General features: G+C 61.6%; 2 protein-coding genes across 8 annotated transcripts; both read left to right on the forward strand.

Moving 5' to 3' along the window:
* Positions 1 to 386: 386 nt before the first annotated feature.
* Positions 387 to 7,083, forward strand: PAFAH1B2 (platelet activating factor acetylhydrolase 1b catalytic subunit 2). The gene is made up of 6 exons (XM_027444425.3): positions 387 to 543; positions 1,040 to 1,127; positions 1,688 to 1,777; positions 2,693 to 2,809; positions 3,736 to 3,858; positions 4,463 to 7,083. Exons 1-6 carry the CDS (start codon positions 524 to 526, stop codon positions 4,739 to 4,741), a joined length of 717 nt encoding a protein of 238 aa, XP_027300226.1. The 5' UTR covers positions 387 to 523; the 3' UTR covers positions 4,742 to 7,083.
* Positions 7,084 to 9,014: 1,931 nt separating this feature from the next.
* On the forward strand, positions 9,015 to 16,178 carry SIDT2 (SID1 transmembrane family member 2). 7 transcript variants are annotated; one of them, XM_072027803.1, is made up of 28 exons: positions 9,015 to 9,410; positions 9,935 to 10,081; positions 10,188 to 10,349; positions 10,442 to 10,487; positions 10,567 to 10,668; positions 10,737 to 10,820; positions 10,941 to 11,052; positions 11,155 to 11,220; positions 11,349 to 11,442; positions 11,562 to 11,617; positions 11,818 to 11,829; positions 12,008 to 12,079; positions 12,163 to 12,237; positions 12,464 to 12,526; positions 12,797 to 12,918; positions 12,998 to 13,071; positions 13,161 to 13,227; positions 13,357 to 13,430; positions 13,523 to 13,646; positions 13,733 to 13,850; positions 13,921 to 14,057; positions 14,142 to 14,250; positions 14,358 to 14,434; positions 14,589 to 14,635; positions 14,928 to 15,033; positions 15,155 to 15,265; positions 15,338 to 15,451; positions 15,555 to 16,178. In XM_072027803.1, exons 1-28 carry the CDS (start codon positions 9,199 to 9,201, stop codon positions 15,615 to 15,617), a joined length of 2,646 nt encoding a protein of 881 aa, XP_071883904.1. In that variant the 5' UTR covers positions 9,015 to 9,198; the 3' UTR covers positions 15,618 to 16,178. The 7 variants fall into 7 exon arrangements, with proteins under 7 accessions (XP_071883904.1, XP_071883905.1, XP_027300227.2 ...); XM_027444426.3 differs by having other exon boundaries at positions 9,017 to 9,410; positions 9,960 to 10,081; XM_072027804.1 differs by lacking the exon at positions 11,818 to 11,829 and having other exon boundaries at positions 9,016 to 9,410.
* The last annotated feature ends 18 nt before the right edge of the window (positions 16,179 to 16,196 follow it).

Genomic DNA, 16,196 nt, shown 5'->3' on the forward strand with positions numbered 1-16,196 from the left:
GGCGGGGCTTAACGGATGGGGGCGTGGTTTGGAGGAAGGGGCGTGGCCTCGCGGGGAGGGGCGGGGCCGGGAGCCGAGCGCGCCCCCGTGCGGCGTCGGGAGCGCGCGGCGCGGGTTTAGGGGGTTTGGGGGGGCCCAGAGCCCCCACACGGCCCCGGTTGGGCCCGGTTGGGCTCGGTTGGAGCCCGGAGACCTCTCAGGCGGCGCTGGGCGCGTTGCGGGCCCGCTGTGAGGCGCACCCGGCCCCCAGCAGGGCCCTGCCCGCACCCGCGCGGCCCCCGCGGCTCCGCGCCCGCACTGAGGGGGCCGCCGGAAGCAGCGCGGTGACGTCACCGCCGCCCCGCTGACGTCACGCCGCCGCCCCGCTTCCCTTCCCCCCCCCCGTTCAGGAGCGCGGGGCGGGACTTCCGGTAGCGCGCCCGGAAGCGGCCCCGCCGGGGGGTGGTTGCCAGGCGGAAGCGGAAGCGGCGGCGGCGCAGGCGCGGAGCGGGCCCGGGCCGAGGCAGGAGGGAGGCGCCCGGCCATGGAGTCGCGGGGCGAGCCGTGAGTGCGGGGCGGCGCCGCGCCGGGACCGGCCCCTGCCCTCCCGTCCCGTCCCGTCCCCTCCCGGCCCCAAATCGCCGTGTCCCGGGGGGCGCCGCCCCGGCCCCGCCGCGCCGCTGGGTGCCGGTGGCCGGGCCCCGCCTCGCCCCGCGGCCTGGCGCTGCGCCCGCCGCCGCCTCGTGCGGGCCGGGCGGCCCCGAATCCCCGCGATTTGACCCCAAAATCGCCCCGGGTTGTCCTCGGGAGCGGTTCTCGGCCGCGAGGTGGCAGCGGGGGCTCCCGTCACAGCCCTGCCCGCAGCCCGGCCTTGTCATTTAGAAATTAACCCGTTAAACGGGCACCAATTGTCCGTTAAACGGCCACAGCCCCCCGTTAAACGGTCACGCACCGCCCGTTATGCGTCTGATGGGCCCCGGGTTTTTGGTTTTATTTTATTTTATTTAATTTCCCCGGGGCCAGCCCTGAGTGCCGCCCGCCCGCCCTCTTCTCTCCGCAGGAACCGGATGAGCCACGGGGACTCCAACCCAGCGGCCGTCCCGCACGCCGCCGAGGACATCCAGGGGGACGACCGGTGGATGTCGCAGGTACAGGAGCTGCCCGGGGAGGGGCCGGGGGCACGCAGGCTGTGCTGCGACCTGCCTGTAGGGGTGAATCCAGGCCATTAGCAGCGTTGACCTGAGTGCCACGGTGTGAAATAGCATTAAAAAAGCTGTTTCACACATTAATGGAGAGAAATTGCCGACCCGTTTGTTAAACAAAGCACAAACCAGGGCTCTGTGCCTGCAAAGCGCTGCTCTGCTCCACCCGTGTCTTTACAAGGCAGGCACAGAGCTGAAAAGGGCAGAGCCGCAGTGTCTGCACCCCCAGCCTCTTGCTGCAGCGCTTCCTCCTGCAGCCAGGGCAGCATAGCCAGAGGCTGCTCCCTGTGGCTGTGTGTGGGCAGTGCCCAGAGCAGGCAAAATGCTGCTCTCAGAGCCAAGAGCTCGTCCCTGTTGGGGTTGGTGCAGCTGGGAGGGGTGCTCATGGGTTAACAGGGGAAAGAAGCGTGTGGGAGGCAGGCAGGGGGAGCTGCTCGGGCCCTTCCAGCACCAGAGGTGCTGGTGAGATGAGTGTGAGCTGACACGGTGCTGCTTTCTCCTGACAGCACAACAGATTTGTCTCGGACTGCAAAGACAAGGAACCCGACGTGCTCTTTGTGGGTGACTCCATGGTGCAGTTGCTGCAGCAGTATGAGGTACTGGTTACAGATAAAGGTGGTTTGGGGCTACACGGACTGGAAATCCTAATCCAGCAGCATGTAATCCTGCGTGGTCCTGACAGCTCTTTGTTCTGTTCTGATGTTACCACTGTCCTGTTGCTCTGCCCCGTTTCCTTCCCTCCCCAACGCCCGTACAAAGTCTCCCTGGTTTATCTGGGGCCGTTTGCAGTCCTGCTCTGAAGCAATTAATGACGGCCTCCCCTTGGCCACGCAGACACAGCCCTTCGCTCCTTCCGTGGACCTCTGGTTCCAAACTCCCGAGGGTGAAATCTCTGTAGGTGTGTCCTGGCTGGGGCATGTTTAACCCTCAGCGTGCTGTGTGCATGAACCCAATTTTCTGGTGCCAAAGGGAAGGCGTTAGAGATGCCCTGAGAAGGGAATTTTGTTGAAGGCACTGGCCAGGTTTTGTGCGTTTCCTTAATCCCTAAAACTAGGGTAGGGGAGCAAAGGGAGAGATTTGCTGCTCCACGGTGGCCGTAGCTGAGTTACTTTTTTGAGAGCTGCTTCCCAGTGTGCTCCAGGGTTTTTTAGTTCTGTTACCTGGCAATAGAAGGGATTTCTTCAGCTCCTAGACACCTTCAGGAGTTGTGTCGTTAACTGAGGTAGGGACACCGCAGTCTGCAGCAGCTCAGCGCTCTGTTCCTGACACCAAGTAGCTGTTTGAGAGAAATTCCCCTTCCTTTGTGCCAGGACTGAGTGAACACCAGCCTTTCCACCTCTTCCGGACCTTGCAGCAAAGCCCTGTCCCGTGCTTAAATGCCCTTTCTGGAAGTGAGTTTTGGGGTGTCTCCCTGCTCCTTCCAGTGTCACTGACAGCATCGCGTGTCCGTGCAGTGTCTCTGTCACTATCAGGCTGCTCCTCTGAAATAGGAAACTGCTCTCTGCTTGCAGATCTGGCGAGAGCTCTTCTCACCACTCCACGCACTGAATTTTGGGATCGGTGGGGACACCACCGGCCACGTTCTATGGAGACTGAAGAACGGTGAGCTGGAGAACATTAAACCGAAGGTACGACCGGGGCGCCAGGCGGGCAGCCGTGTGCTGACTCAGAGGAGACGTCACCGGTGCACAGCCCAGGGAGCTGTTAACTCCTAAGAGACCTTTTTGTTTGAACAACTGCCAGCACGAAGCATGCACAAAGTGCTGAGATGTGTTTGGCTAAACCAGAAGTGTTTGGGAACAGGGCCGTGCTCTCACACACACGGGTTTTGCTGCTGAGTGTGCAAATAGCAGAGGAGTCTTTAGGAGACACGGCCTCACAGCCCCAGCACAGATGGCGATCAGGCCTGTTATTTACTATCGCTAGGTGCAGGCTGGATTGCAGCGTGTCTCAGGCCTGAGTACTCTCAGCCTCTAGGTGGGGATGGTGAAATCTTTGACAGAAAGCCAGCAAAGATGTTCAGAACATGGAGCGAGGAACAGCTTCGGACTCTGCACCTGAGCTGGACTCCTTTGCTGAAGGCACCGAGCAGCCCACCACGGTGCTGTGGTGCAAGGCAGTGCTGCAGCGTGTGCCTAGGAAGGCAGCGCACTCATATTTCTGTTATTTAACAGCATTTAATCTTTCCTTAAAGAAGCTGAGCTGCACGATTGTCCCTGTCCTGAAGGAGCACGTGCTGTGTGAATGTTATCTCCTTTTCAACCAGTGCAGGCTCCTGCAGTGTGTTGGCTCTGTGGGATGGGGTGGACTCGGACATCTCCTAGGCTGAACAGAAAACTTTCAGTAATCCTGGTTTGTCTGGACAGAGGCTTGTGAGATACTGTGCAAAAGTCAGCATAACTGACAGCTGAAGACCTCTCGCGATGTGGGTTTATACTTAAACATTCTTAACCGAGCTTGCTGGTCACAGCTGATGTTTATACAGGGTTATCAGGGTCAGCAAGAGTCTTACAACTTGTTCTGAAAAGGTTGCAAACATTTCTTCTCCTCGCAGGTCATTGTTGTTTGGGTTGGAACAAATAATCACGAAAACACAGCCGAAGAAGTCGCAGGCGGAATCGAGGCTATCGTGCGCCTGATAAATACCCAGCAGCCACAGGCCAAAGTTATTGTGCTGGTATGTCTCGTGGAGAGCTGCGAAAACAAAGCGCTGTGAGGAGGCCCTGTGTTCTCTGCGCTGTGTCTGGGTGATACTGGGAAGGGTGGTGGTGGGGGAGGGCACTCGCTGCATTTATCTTCTGCTCTGTCCGTGCCTCCCCTGCCTCGCCTGGCTCTGCAGAAGCTCAGCTCCACCAGAGGTGGGTGTGATCGTTCCCACTAGCAGCATTGCTGCCCCGCTTAGTGATGTTGTCGAAGAAGTCCTGTGAGGGATAGAAGTGCCCAGATCAGAGCTGGGATTTGGAAGTCTTGGTTTGCCTCCTTGTTTTAACAGGTCGGCTGGGGGCTGTCCCACTGAGAAGCTTAGCAGAGGCATTCAGTGCACTGCTGAAAGCTTTTGGAGAGAGCACAAGCTGATAGCTTTAAAAAAAGCAAGAAAAGCAAGTGCCCTGCCAGTTGTGCTTATAGCTCATCAGCAGTTGCATTTAAAATTGGATCTGAATGGGCTGATTGAAGGAATGAGATCCCTCTGTCACAGACATCCTAAATCCTGAAAGGATGCCTGAATTGACGGGGAAATCATTACCGTGTGAAAGCTCCTCACTGCCTCTCTCTCGTCTCAGGGCCTGCTACCTCGTGGAGAGAAGCCAAACCCTCTGCGGCAGAAGAATGCCAAGGTGAACCATCTGCTAAAAGCCTCCCTCCCCAAACTGCCCAACGTGCAGCTGCTGGATGTAGACGCCGGCTTCGTGCACTCGGATGGCACCATCTCCTACCACGACATGTTTGATTTCCTGCACCTGACGGGAGGGGGCTACGCCAAGATCTGCAAACCCCTCCACGAACTGATCATGCAGCTACTGGAGGAGACCCCTGAGGAGAAACGAGCTGCTCTGGCCTGATCAGCTGACGTCAGTGTTCACATCCTCCAGCCCATCAGATCAGTTCTGTCACTGGCACTACAGAATCCTTCTTTCTTAAAGCACTTTCCATTGTAGAATGTTACGGATGCTCGTACCTAGTGTTTTGAGGGGGAAGGCTGATGTTTAACTGGTCTTGTACATATGAGGGCCGGCTTGGTTGGTTTTATTGCAGGAGGAGATTAGCTGAAGAAGAGTTTTTCTTTTAAACCATTCCTCATTTAAAATGAGAACAGGACTGTCACTCTGTGCCCCTCCCACGTCTTGTTGCTCTGTGGTTGTCCTAGAACCTTTTAGCCTGTCTCTGACAGCCCATGCACAGCTCCTGGCTCACCGTTCCTGGCTGTAGGGGTTGTGCTCTGTGTATTAGCCTGGGAACGAGAATTGCCTTCCACTTGCTAATAACAGAACAGATGCATTTTTCAGTCTCAGTCCCACCTTCTAATAATATTTCCGTTCTTTCCTTTTTTCCTTTTTTTTCCCACTGGGGGGTTAGGCGACACGTGTCGCTTTCCCACTCCTTATTTCTGAAGCAGCATGAAACTGGAATTGAGAAGTGTAACGAGACAAACTGTTAGCTGAACGCATGTCACACTCCCAGGTGCTTGTGCTCGTGCTTGCTTCACCATGCTGGGGCACACTTCATTCCATGCAGCTTCCCTGTGGGCAGCCTTGTTCAGGTGCTGCTGGCTGTCCTGTTCTCTGCTCCTGTCCGTGTATGGTGTTGCTGCCTTCTAACAGTTGTTCAGTTTAGGATTTTTAATTATCCGGTTAATATCACAGAAGGTAGTTACGTCCTCGCTCCTATAGAACTGACATTTCATTCCTTTGAGTTGCCTGTGCTACAGGGCTCTCTACAGTGCTGTTCATCATTCTTTTCTTTTTTTTTTTTTTTTTTAAGTATGACTGTTACATCCTTTTTTTTTTTTTTTATTAAGAAAACCCATATGAATAACCCCTTTTTGCAAGGCCTAAATCAGTCTGAAGCTTTACAGATTCCAAGGTGTATATTTCTTTATTGCTTCTGTTTTACTTGTATAAACACTTTATTCAAGCAACTACAGCCTCTTACAGTAAAAAGCGAAGCCAGGGTGTAGCCTCTTCCTGCCCTGGACGCGGCTCACCTCCAGGCAAGGGAGCCAGTGCAGCGAGCGCCCTCTTCCAGGGGCTGCAAGTAGGTGGGACTTCTTTTTGTTGTTGTTATGAGAGCTGGTTATAGTCTACTAGTGGTGGTATGAAAACAGCCTTTCATCTACAAGTGAAAGCTTCTCTTTTTCAAAAAGAAACCGTTTTGGACCCTAAACGCAGAGCCCTAGGCGAATAGCTAAATATACTCGCAAATAAAGTAATTTTAACTCAAGTCTGTTCTTCCTCAGCTTACCTGCTGGAGCTGGAGCATGGCAGCGCTGTGCAGACATCAGAGATCCGTGCTGTGGTGGCTGCCAGCGCAGATCCCTGCTCCTCTCGGGGCGTGAGAGGGATCTGCAGCCAGACACGCTCCTCCCGGCAGGTAAATGGGAGAGGAACCGATGGCTTTTTAGCGGGCGCTCCATGCTGTGTGCTTACTGAGGGGTGTTTAGGTGTCCAGGTTGCTTGCTGTGCCCTGCTGCAATGAAAGTACATAGGTACTGTATATAGTCTGTTGGCCCTTTTTTATAATAAAGGGTGCTGGTGTTTAATGCAGTCTATAATCTAGCATTAAGGAATACTTTTATGTCCCCACTACATTCCCCTCTTCCTGTAGATTTGATCATAGCAGGATTTCTGCCTGGATTGCATGCATAGTGTGTGTTTTGTTTCCAGTATATGTGATCTACACACAGATGAAGGAAGGATGAAGCTTTCCAATTCCCCGAAATAAAAGTAAAAAGTGTTGGAGTGCCGTAGTAGAAGGAGGATGATTGTCTCACCCCCATGGGCCAGGCCAGGAACGCGCTGCTCCCCAGGCCCCGCTCAGCCTATGCACTCTGTAGCCCTGCTGCCTTGCAGAGCAGGCTTTAAGATAAAGGTGTTCACGCTTCTGATTAGATGCTTGCTGGAGAAGCTGGTGTAGGAAGCAGTGTGAAATCCAGCCTTGAAAATCCATCGCAGTGGAGGATTCTTGGGGAAAAGATTTATTGACCCCCCCCTCCACACACACACCCCTAGGGAGACGGGACAAAGCGCCCTGCTCCCTGCGAGCTTTCCAGCTTTCTAGGCTTTTATAGAAAGGCAGTGTGATAGTTTAATCTATGCATCCCTGCTTCCCTCCCTGCTGTCCCTGCAGCTGGTTAAAGAGACGCTGCCCAGGAATGTGTCCTTCCAATAAAAAGTTAACTCCTCAACTGCGGCCGTGTCCGGCGGTGAGTCAGCTGCTCTTGGCAGGGCGCTGGGTGGAACGAGAGAGGTTGGGCAGGTTCGTGGCTCCTCTGCAACGTGACTGAGGACAGCTCTGCTTAGGCTTGGCTTGCTCAGGTGCCACGCTCTGTGCTTGTTTTGGTGTTCGCAGCCCTCCTCCTCGGCTGCCTTAACCCTCGCTGATGGGTGCTGATGCTGCACAAGGAGAGGAAGGACAGCTTTTTTTTTTTTTTTTCCTAGGAGACTTTAGCTGTGCTTGGGGCTGTCTAGTAAGAAACTGTCCCGCGCAAAATTGAGATGTTTTGTGTGAGGGCAAGGAGGGATTCTGCCTCCTCACTGAGCAAATATTAAAAAAAAAATGAGTGCCTCGCCAAAGGACGCATAGAAAAGCTTCAGTTGCAGCTTTGGGTGACCGATGTCCCTTGGGATCGGGGCTGGGCTGGGCTGCCCCAGCCTGGCCAGCATGAATTATTTCATTGTTAATGGTTGGCTGTGGAAGAACCGGCCCTTTGGGGCTCTTTCCTTTTGTAAACAATCCAGTTGCATTTTTCAGTTCTGTGCTGAAGCCTGGTGTCTTGTCTGTACAGTGGCCTGCGAGCACTGCCAGTTCCCTATTTATTGCAGCCAAGAGAAAAGATGTGAAAGGACGGAAAAGGGTGCCTGGGGACTTGTTGGGGAGGAGGGGGTGACACTCCAGGCACATGGTGGGGACCTCCCCACCTGCTCGGGGGCACTGCTCTGTGTCTGCTCACTGACTTGAACCTTCCCGGGTGGGAATTGTGATTCTGCTTTGGCAAAAAAAAAAAAAAAAAAAAAGCATCAACTGGTAGAACTCACTCTGTCTAGTGCATATTTCAATATAAATGTAAATGTTTCACCCCAACGTGTTGCTGTGTGTGTGTGTGCGCCTGTGTCTCCCGCTCCCTGTCGGCTGCCTCCTGTGTCCCGTTGCTGCTGCTGGGCCGTGGACCAGCTGTGGGGTGCTGCAGGGTCGGGGGGAGCCTCCCCAGGGGGGCCTCTCCCAGGTAAACCCGCAGCCTTCCCTCCCGTGGGTATTTGGAGTCGTGCTCGTCTGGATCCTCGCTTCTCATTTAGTATCCATTCTTATTGCCAGTCTGGTTTCTGTTTGTTTGTTCGTTTTCCTCTCTTTTCACCACCGTTTCCAAGCGATGCAGAGTTTGGGTACCCGAAGCTCTGAATGCTGTTCTGCAGGTGCAGGTAACCGGCTGTCTGGCCCTGGACAGCATCTCTCAGCTGGCTGCTCCTGGCTCTGATTCACTCCCAAGCCCTGAGATGAATGGGGAACGCTCAGCACTCATCGACCTCCGAGGCGTGCCAGCAGCGGCAGGATTTGGCCAGGAGTCGGGCGTGAGCTGCGGCTCTGCCCCGGCCTCACACCCATGGGGAGCGGGGAGCCCCTCACCTGGGGGGCAGCGAGCACTGTAATGGTGGGGGCAGATGTGGGGCAGGAGGCTGGGGGCTGCAGCCCAGGGGAGGGGGAGCTGGGGGGAGATATGGGAACAGGGTGGTTAGGAACAGGAGATGTTTAGGATTGGGATATTTAAAGGGGGAGGTGTTGAGGAACAGGGGCTGTTTAGGAACAGGATGGTGAAGATGAGGGGACATTGAGGAACAGGACTTTTAGGATCAGGGGATATTTAGGAGCAGGGCACAATTAGGAGCAGGGCGCATTTAGGAGCAGGGCGTTTAGGACCGGGATATTTCAGCCCGGGGTATCCAAGAGCAGCCCCGGCGGTGATGGGGTTCCCCGGGGGCTGCCCCGCGCCGTGTCCCTGTGCCCGTCCCGGGGCTCCGCTCCCCCCCCCACCGCCCCCCCCCAACCACGGTGGCTCCGGGGCCGCCCCCGGTCGGCGTCACTTCCCCGCCCGGCCCTGACGTCACCGCCGGGACGTGTTTACCGCCGGGCGGCGGCACCGGCACCGGGACCGGGCACCGAGCACCGAGCACCGGGCACCGGCCCCAGCAGCTCCTCGCCCCCCCGCGCCATGGCTCCGCGCTCCCCGCTGCGCCCCGGCTGACCCCGCCGTGCCCCCCCCCCGCTGCCCCCGTCCCGTCGCGGTGCCCTCCCGGTGCCCCCGGGGATGCTGGCGGGATGCCCCCCGCCCTGCTGGCCTGGGCGCTGCTGCTCTGGGCGCTCACCCCGCTGCCAGCCCTGCCCCAGCCCCAGCCCCAGCCCCAGCAGGGCCGGCGGGTGCAGGAGAAGGAGGCCACCTTCGACAGGACCTACTCGGACTGGGTGGACGCCGACCTGCTCAACATCTACGCCTTCAACCACACCGTGCTGCGCAACAGGGTGAGCGGGGCGCCGGGCACGGGGGGGGCACGGGGGCCTTTTGGGGGAGCGGGGCCCCTTTTGGTGGTGTGTTCCTGGTTTTGGGGTGTTCCCCTTGTTGGGCCGTGTTCCCCTTGTTGCGGTGCGTTCCCATTTTTGGGGTGTTCCCCTTGTTGCGGTGTGTTCCCCTTCTTGGTCTGTGCTCCCCTTGTTGGGCTGTGTCCCCCCTTTTGGGCTGCATCCCCCCTTTTGAGCTGTGTTCCTATTTTTGGGCTGCATCCCCCCTTTTGGGCTGTGTTCCTATTTTTGGGCTGTGTTCCTGTTTTTGGGCTGTGTTCCCCCTTTTGGTCCACGTTCCCCATTTGGGCACCCTGAGTTCACCCCGAGGCAGTGCCCCCACCACCCCCTGGCCGTGCAGCCCCCCGTCACCCAGCCCCGGGTGGTGGCAGAGCCCAGTCCCCGCGTCCCACACCCCCCCCATCAGCACGGGGCCAACGTGTCTGCGAGCAAAGTCCACCCAGCGGGGCGCCGCTGCCCGGCCACAGCGTCGCCTCCGCGCTGTCCCCGCAGACAGAGGGAGTCCGGGTGTCGGTGAACGTCCTGTCCGACCACAAGGACCTGCCCGTGCTCTTCGTGGTGAGGCAGAAGGAGGCGGTGGTCTCGTTCCAGGTGCCGCTCATCCTACGGGGCCTGTGAGTGCTGGGGGGGCTCGGGAGCCCCGGGCGGGGGTCCCCCGCGGGCACGGGGTGGGCAGGGGTGTGTGGCACGGCACGGCACGGCGGGGTCTGCCTGCCCCAGGTACCAGAGGAAGTACGCGTACCAGGAGGTGAGCCGCACGCTGTGCCAGCCGCAGAGCAAGGCGGAGGTGGAGACCCAGCACTTCTACGTGGACGTCTCCACGCTGTCCCTCAACGCCTCCTACCAGCTGCGCGTCACCCGCGTGGAGAACTTCGTGCTGCGGTGAGGGGCACGGCCCCGGCCCCCTGCCCGCTCCCTCCCCGGGTGGATGCTGCCCCGGCCGGCCCTCATCCCTCCTTCCCCGCTCTCCCCAGGACCAATGAAGCCTTCACCTTCAATGCCACGGCGTCGCAGCCGCAGGTGAGGGGCCGGGCTGGCCGGGCAGGGGGTCCGCACCGTGGGGAGCGGCACGGGTGGTGACGTGCCCCTCTCCCCCCAGTACTTCAAGTACGAGTTCCCCAAGGGAGTGGACTCGGTGATCGTGAAGGTGACCTCGGCCATGGCTTTCCCCTGCTCCGTCATCTCCATCCAGGACATCCTGGTAGGTTTGGGTTCTGGGGACTCCCCCCGAGGGGACCCGCGGGGCTGACGGCTCCTCGCACCCCGCAGTGCCCCGTCTATGACCTGGACAACAACGTGGCCTTCATCGGCATGTACCAGACCATGACCAAGAAGGCAGCCATCACCGTGCAGGTGGGCGCGGGGCCGGGGACACTGGGCATGGGGACAGGCCCCGGCCGTGGGGCTCAGCCCCACAGGGACCCACACGTCCCCCCCCGGTGCTGCTGACCCTCGTCTCTCTCGCCGTGGCAGAAGAAGGATTTCCCCAGCAACAGCTTCTACGTGGTGGTGGTGGTGAAGACGGAGGACGAGGCGTGCGGGGGGGCTCTGCCCTACTACCCCCTGTCCAAACACACCTCCCCAGGTGGGTGCCTGGCGGGGGGAGCCTTGCTGCTGCGGGGTCTGGTGCTGGGCACGGGGCTGACCCCCGCCCCGCAGAGCTGAGGGCTGCCCGTGCCTCCTGCAGATGAGCCCGTGGATCAGCACAACCGGCAGAAGATGCTGGAGGTGATGGTGTCCCCTGCCATAACCTGTAAGCCTGGGTGGGAGCCTGCTCCGGACGCCGATAAGGGCTGGGGGCTGCGGGGTGCTGGGGGGGACCCCGGGACAGGTCCCCGGGGCCACCGCTCGCCCTGAGCCTCGTCCCGGCTCTGTGCGCAGCGGAGGCGTACGTGAGCAGCATGCTCTTCTGCCTGGGCATCTTCCTCTCCTTCTACGTCCTCACGCTGCTCATCGCCTGCTGGGAGAGCTGCCGGTGAGCCCCCAACCCTTGTGGCCCCCCCCGTCCCCTCCCCGAGCCCCTGTCCGTGCCCCACGGTGCGGTGCCACCTGTGGGCGCCCTGCGGTGCCGCTCACAGCCGCTCCCTTTGGCAGGCAGCAGAAGAGGAAGGGGCTCCTGGCAGCCATGGACTCACCCAGCCTGGACACAGGTATTCGGGGTGGCAGCGAGGGGACGGATGTCCCTGGGGCTGGTGGTTTTTTCTGCCTTTCAAGTGAGGCCAAAGAGCAGGGATGGGAACGTCCTGGGGTTTGGTTTCTTCTCCTCTCTGGGGCTGACGCAGCTGAGCTGGGGCTTGGGCACCTGACTGGGTCTCTCTCTCTTTTTCCATGACTTTCTGGCGACTCCCAGCATCTTTACTGGGTAGGTGCCAGCGTTTGCTCTGTCCGTGGCTGTGAGCTGCTGCCCGCGCCGTGCCCCCAGCTGCAGGCAGAGGCGCAGGGCACTGCCCCGCTCCCATCGGCTGCACGGCCCCGTGCTGGGGGTGCTGCCGGTGGCTGCCCCCCACTGATGGGGCTGTGCATCCCCTCCTGTCCTGCAGGGCACTCCCGCAGCATCCCCGACTCCTTCCTGGGGCACGTCCCCTACGACACCTACGGTTACGGCTCCTTCGGTGAGTGCTGCCTGCTGCCCCTCACCTCCCCACCCATGGGGCCCGGTGGCCGTGCCGCATGCCCACCCTGTCCCTCCCCGCAGAGAACGGCTCCTCCGGCAGCACCGAGGCCGCCTCGGGCAGCTTGGGCTCTGCAGAGGTCTCCTACGGATACGTGGGTGAGTCCTGCGCCGTGCCACACCACGGAGCCCACGTGCCAGGGCTGCCTCGAGGGCACCGACTGCTGGCAGCTCAGCTCTGCCTCTCTCCGTCCCCTGGCAGCCCCTGTCCCTCCCTGACAGCCCGAGGTGGGGTCTTGGGGTGGGCACCGCCGGCTGGCGATGTGCCGGGAGCTGCGCTGGGTCCCCCCCGTCCTGCCCCGGTAACTCTCGCTTTCCTTTGAAGGGCAGGAGCAGTTCAAGCGGCGCATCCCCTCGGCCCCGATGAGGCAGCTGTGCATTGCTATGGGTAGATGTTGGTGCCGAGCAGGGGCGGTCCAATCGAGCCAATCTGCCCTGCCCCGAGCTTTGCCCCGGGCGCAGCCCCCGCCGTGCCCGCAGCCGCTCTGCCCCAGCCCCGCACGGCACAGGGCCCGCCCGGTGCGGCCAAATCCTGGGGCAGGCCCTGGCTGAGCTAGAAGGGGGGGCGCGGGTGTAATTGGGGGTGATTGGTGTTGGCGAGGGGGACTTGGCCCCGTGGGGTGCCCCCATCACCGCTCACCCCCCGGCTCTGGCGCAGGGGAGCGGTCGCTGGAGAACGTGGCCGGCCGGCCCCGCCTGGACTCGCTGAGCTCGGTGGAGGAGGACGACTACGACACGCTGGCCGACATCGACTACGACAAGAACGTCATCCGCACCAAGGTGCGTCCCCGTCGGGGCTGTGCGGGGCCGTGCCGGGGCGCCCAGCCCTGCCCCGCTCCGACCCTGCCTCTCCTTGCAGCAATACCTCTGCGTGGCCGACCTGGCCCGCAAGGACAAGCGGGTGCTGCGGAAGAAATACCAGATCTACTTCTGGTGAGGAGAGGATAGAGTGGGGGGGATCGGGACGGTGACCCCACGGTGTCCCCAATGGGCACCCTGGCGACACCGCTGTGCCCCCCCAGGAACATCGCCACCATCGCCGTCTTCTACGCCCTGCCGGTCATCCAGCTGGTCATCACCTACCAGACGGTGAGCGGGGTCGGGGTGCCCGACCCGGGGAGCTGTCCCAAACCATGATGGGAACGTCCCCATGTCCCCGGGGCGTCCCCCCATGTCCTCTCCCTGCCACCTCCTGCTCTCACTGTGCTGTGCCTGCAGGTGGTGAACGTGACGGGCAACCAGGACATCTGCTACTACAACTTTCTGTGCGCCCACCCGCTGGGGAACCTCAGGTCAGGGCGGCGGGCGTGGGGCAGGGCCATGGGGGGTGGGCAGTGAAGGGGGGGGGTCCCGGGGTGCTGAGGGGCTGGCCCTTTTCCCGCAGCGCCTTCAACAACATCCTCAGCAACCTGGGCTACGTCCTGCTGGGGCTGCTCTTCCTGCTCATCATCCTGCAGCGGGAGATCAACTACAACCGGGCGCTGATGCGCAACGACACGCACGCGCTGGTAGGGGACACACGGCCGCGGGGCTCTGCTCCCGGGGGCGTCTCGGCGTCCCTGAGCACCCCTTCCCCTCCCCTCTGCCCCCCCAGGAGTGCGGCATCCCCAAGCACTTCGGGCTCTTCTACGCCATGGGCACGGCCCTGATGATGGAGGGGCTGCTCAGCGCCTGCTACCACGTCTGCCCCAACTACACCAACTTCCAGTTCGGTGAGTGCCGCCCCGGCACCATGCTGGGGGCAGCCCCCACGCAGCCCCCCTGACCGCTGCCGTCCCGCAGACACCTCCTTCATGTACATGATCGCCGGGCTCTGCATGCTGAAGCTGTACCAGAAGCGGCACCCCGACATCAACGCCAGCGCCTACAGCGCCTACGCCTGCCTGGCCGTCGTCATCTTCTTCTCCGTCGTCGGCGTCGTGAGTGCAGGAGCGCGGCGGGGCCGGGCACGGCTCGGGGTGGCCACTCGCCAGCCCCCTGACCGCTTTTGTCTCCCCCCCCAGGTGTTTGGCAAAGGGAACATGGCCTTCTGGATCGTCTTCTCCGTCATCCACATCGTGGCCACCCTCCTGCTCAGCACCCAGCTCTACTACATGGGGCGCTGGAAGCTTGGTGAGGGTTTACCTGGGGGCTGGCAGGGCTGGGACGGGCAGGGGGCAGCTCTGGGACCCCCAGCAGTACCTCCGGGACCCCCATCTCTACCTCCCCTGTCCCCACAGACTCGGGCATCCTGCGCAGGATCCTGCACGTGCTGTACACGGACTGCGTCCGGCAGTGCAGCGGGCCCATGTACGTGGTGAGTGACGGGAGGGGAAGGGACGTCGCTGCCCGCGAGCTTGCTGGCCACCAGCCTGGGGCTGTGCTGAGAGCTGGCACGCCGCAGACCCCCCCCCAGCCTGGCCGGGTGCCCCCCAGGCCCTCTCCTCACCCCGTCTCCTCTCCCTTGGCAGGACCGAATGGTGCTCTTGGTCATGGGGAACATCATCAACTGGTCGCTGTGAGTGCAGAGCCGGGCCCCCACGCTGCTTCCTCCACACCCAGACCCCCCCATCCCCGCTGCTGCCCCTGCCCTGCTCCCCCCCGGCCCCAAGCCAGCCCCCGGGGCTGAGGACACCCAGCTCGTGGCAGCTGTGGGCTGAGCACGGCCCCTGCACCCGCGGCACCGCAGCGTCCCCCTGCACCGCCCCATCCCCTGGGGGAGCTGCCAGCAGGTCCCGGGGGACAGCAGGGCACGGGGGGGGGGACACCGCAGGCTGAGCTGACCCCGCTGCCTGTCCCTGCCTCCCCAGCGCTGCCTACGGCCTCATTGTCCACCCCAATGACTTTGCTTCCTACCTGCTGGCCATCGGCATCTGCAACCTGCTCCTCTACTTCGCCTTCTACATCATCATGAAGGTGCGAGCGGAGCCCGTGCGGGGAGGGCACCGGGGGCGGGCGTTTTGGGGGTGCTCAGCCAGAGGCTGCCCATCCGTGCTGCCGGGTGCCCCCTGCGTGCTGACCCCAACCTCTCCTCCAGCTCCGCAGCGGCGAGCGCATCAAGCTCATCCCCCTGCTCTGCATTATCGGCACCTCCGTGGTCTGGGGCTTCGCCCTCTTCTTCTTCTTCCAGGGGCTCAGCACCTGGCAGGTAGGTGGCTGGGTGGGGGGCAAGGGGTGGCAGCGGGGTGGGCAGGGTGACAGCTCGCCCCGTCCCTCATAGAAAACCCCAGCCGAGTCCCGGGAGCACAACCGCGACTGCATCCTGCTCGACTTCTTCGACGACCACGACATCTGGCACTTCCTCTCCTCCATCGCCATGTTCGGCTCCTTCCTGGTAGGTGCTGCCCTCCCCGCAGCCACGGGACCCCGGGGGGCTCAGCCAGGGGGGGGGCCAGCCCCCCACCCTGCCCACGGCCCCTCCGCTGCCCTCTCCACAGGTGCTGCTGACGCTGGACGATGACTTGGACTGCGTCCAGCGGGACAAGATCTACGTCTTCTAGGGGCCCGTCAGCAGAGGGGCCGCTGCTCCGTGGTGCCGCCCCCCGGGGCTGTGCCAAAATCCCGGCTGGAGCCCCCCCACCCCGGGGGAGGGATGCCCGTGCTGGGGGTCCCGCCAGCCTCTCCGTCCCCTCCTCGCCGTGCCTCCTCCTCACTGTGCGGGTGCCTGCGGCCAACCCCCCCGGCCTGCCCAGCACGTGTCTTAGCCGAAAATGGGGCTGGGGACCCCCGATGGCAGCCCAGCCCTTCTCTTGCACCGGGGGGGCTGCGTGGCTGCGTGGCGTCCCCCGTGGCGCCCGTCCGTGGTGACAAGTGACACTGGACAAGGTGCTGCTGCTGCTGGGACGCGCGGCCCCACACGCACACGGGTGCGGGACCTTCAGTGCCTAATGCCAGTTTTGGGGTGTGGAGCGTGGCGGCCCTGCCCCTGCACCCCGCTGCCGGGGTCAGCCCCCGGGGGGGCCGCGTCCCGCCGAGCCCCTCGCCCGGCTGGATTTCTCCTCCCGTCCGCTGCTCCTGCGGCCGTGCCGGGGAGCGGCTCCCATTAAAGTGTCTGCACTTTACCCGTGCCTGCTTCCTCC

This window comes from Anas platyrhynchos, chromosome 25 (genome assembly GCF_047663525.1).
Source record: "Anas platyrhynchos isolate ZD024472 breed Pekin duck chromosome 25, IASCAAS_PekinDuck_T2T, whole genome shotgun sequence".
In the NCBI taxonomy this organism is placed as follows: Eukaryota; Metazoa; Chordata; class Aves; order Anseriformes; family Anatidae; genus Anas; species Anas platyrhynchos.

Excerpts from the sequence above, each read along its gene's own strand:
- SIDT2 (XM_072027803.1), top strand. The coding sequence starts at position 9,199 with ATGCTGGCGGGATGCCCCCCGCCCTGCTGGCCTGGGCGCTGCTGCTCT. Across the intron at positions 12,238-12,463 it reads GGTCTCCTACGGATACGTGG|GGCAGGAGCAGTTCAAGCGG; the intron begins GTGAGTCCTGCG and ends TTTCCTTTGAAG. Across the intron at positions 12,919-12,997 it reads AGAACGTCATCCGCACCAAG|CAATACCTCTGCGTGGCCGA; the intron begins GTGCGTCCCCGT and ends CTCTCCTTGCAG.
- PAFAH1B2 (XM_027444425.3), top strand. The coding sequence starts at position 524 with ATGGAGTCGCGGGGCGAGCC. Across the intron at positions 1,128-1,687 it reads ACGACCGGTGGATGTCGCAG|CACAACAGATTTGTCTCGGA; the intron begins GTACAGGAGCTG and ends TTCTCCTGACAG. Across the intron at positions 1,778-2,692 it reads AGTTGCTGCAGCAGTATGAG|ATCTGGCGAGAGCTCTTCTC; the intron begins GTACTGGTTACA and ends CTCTGCTTGCAG.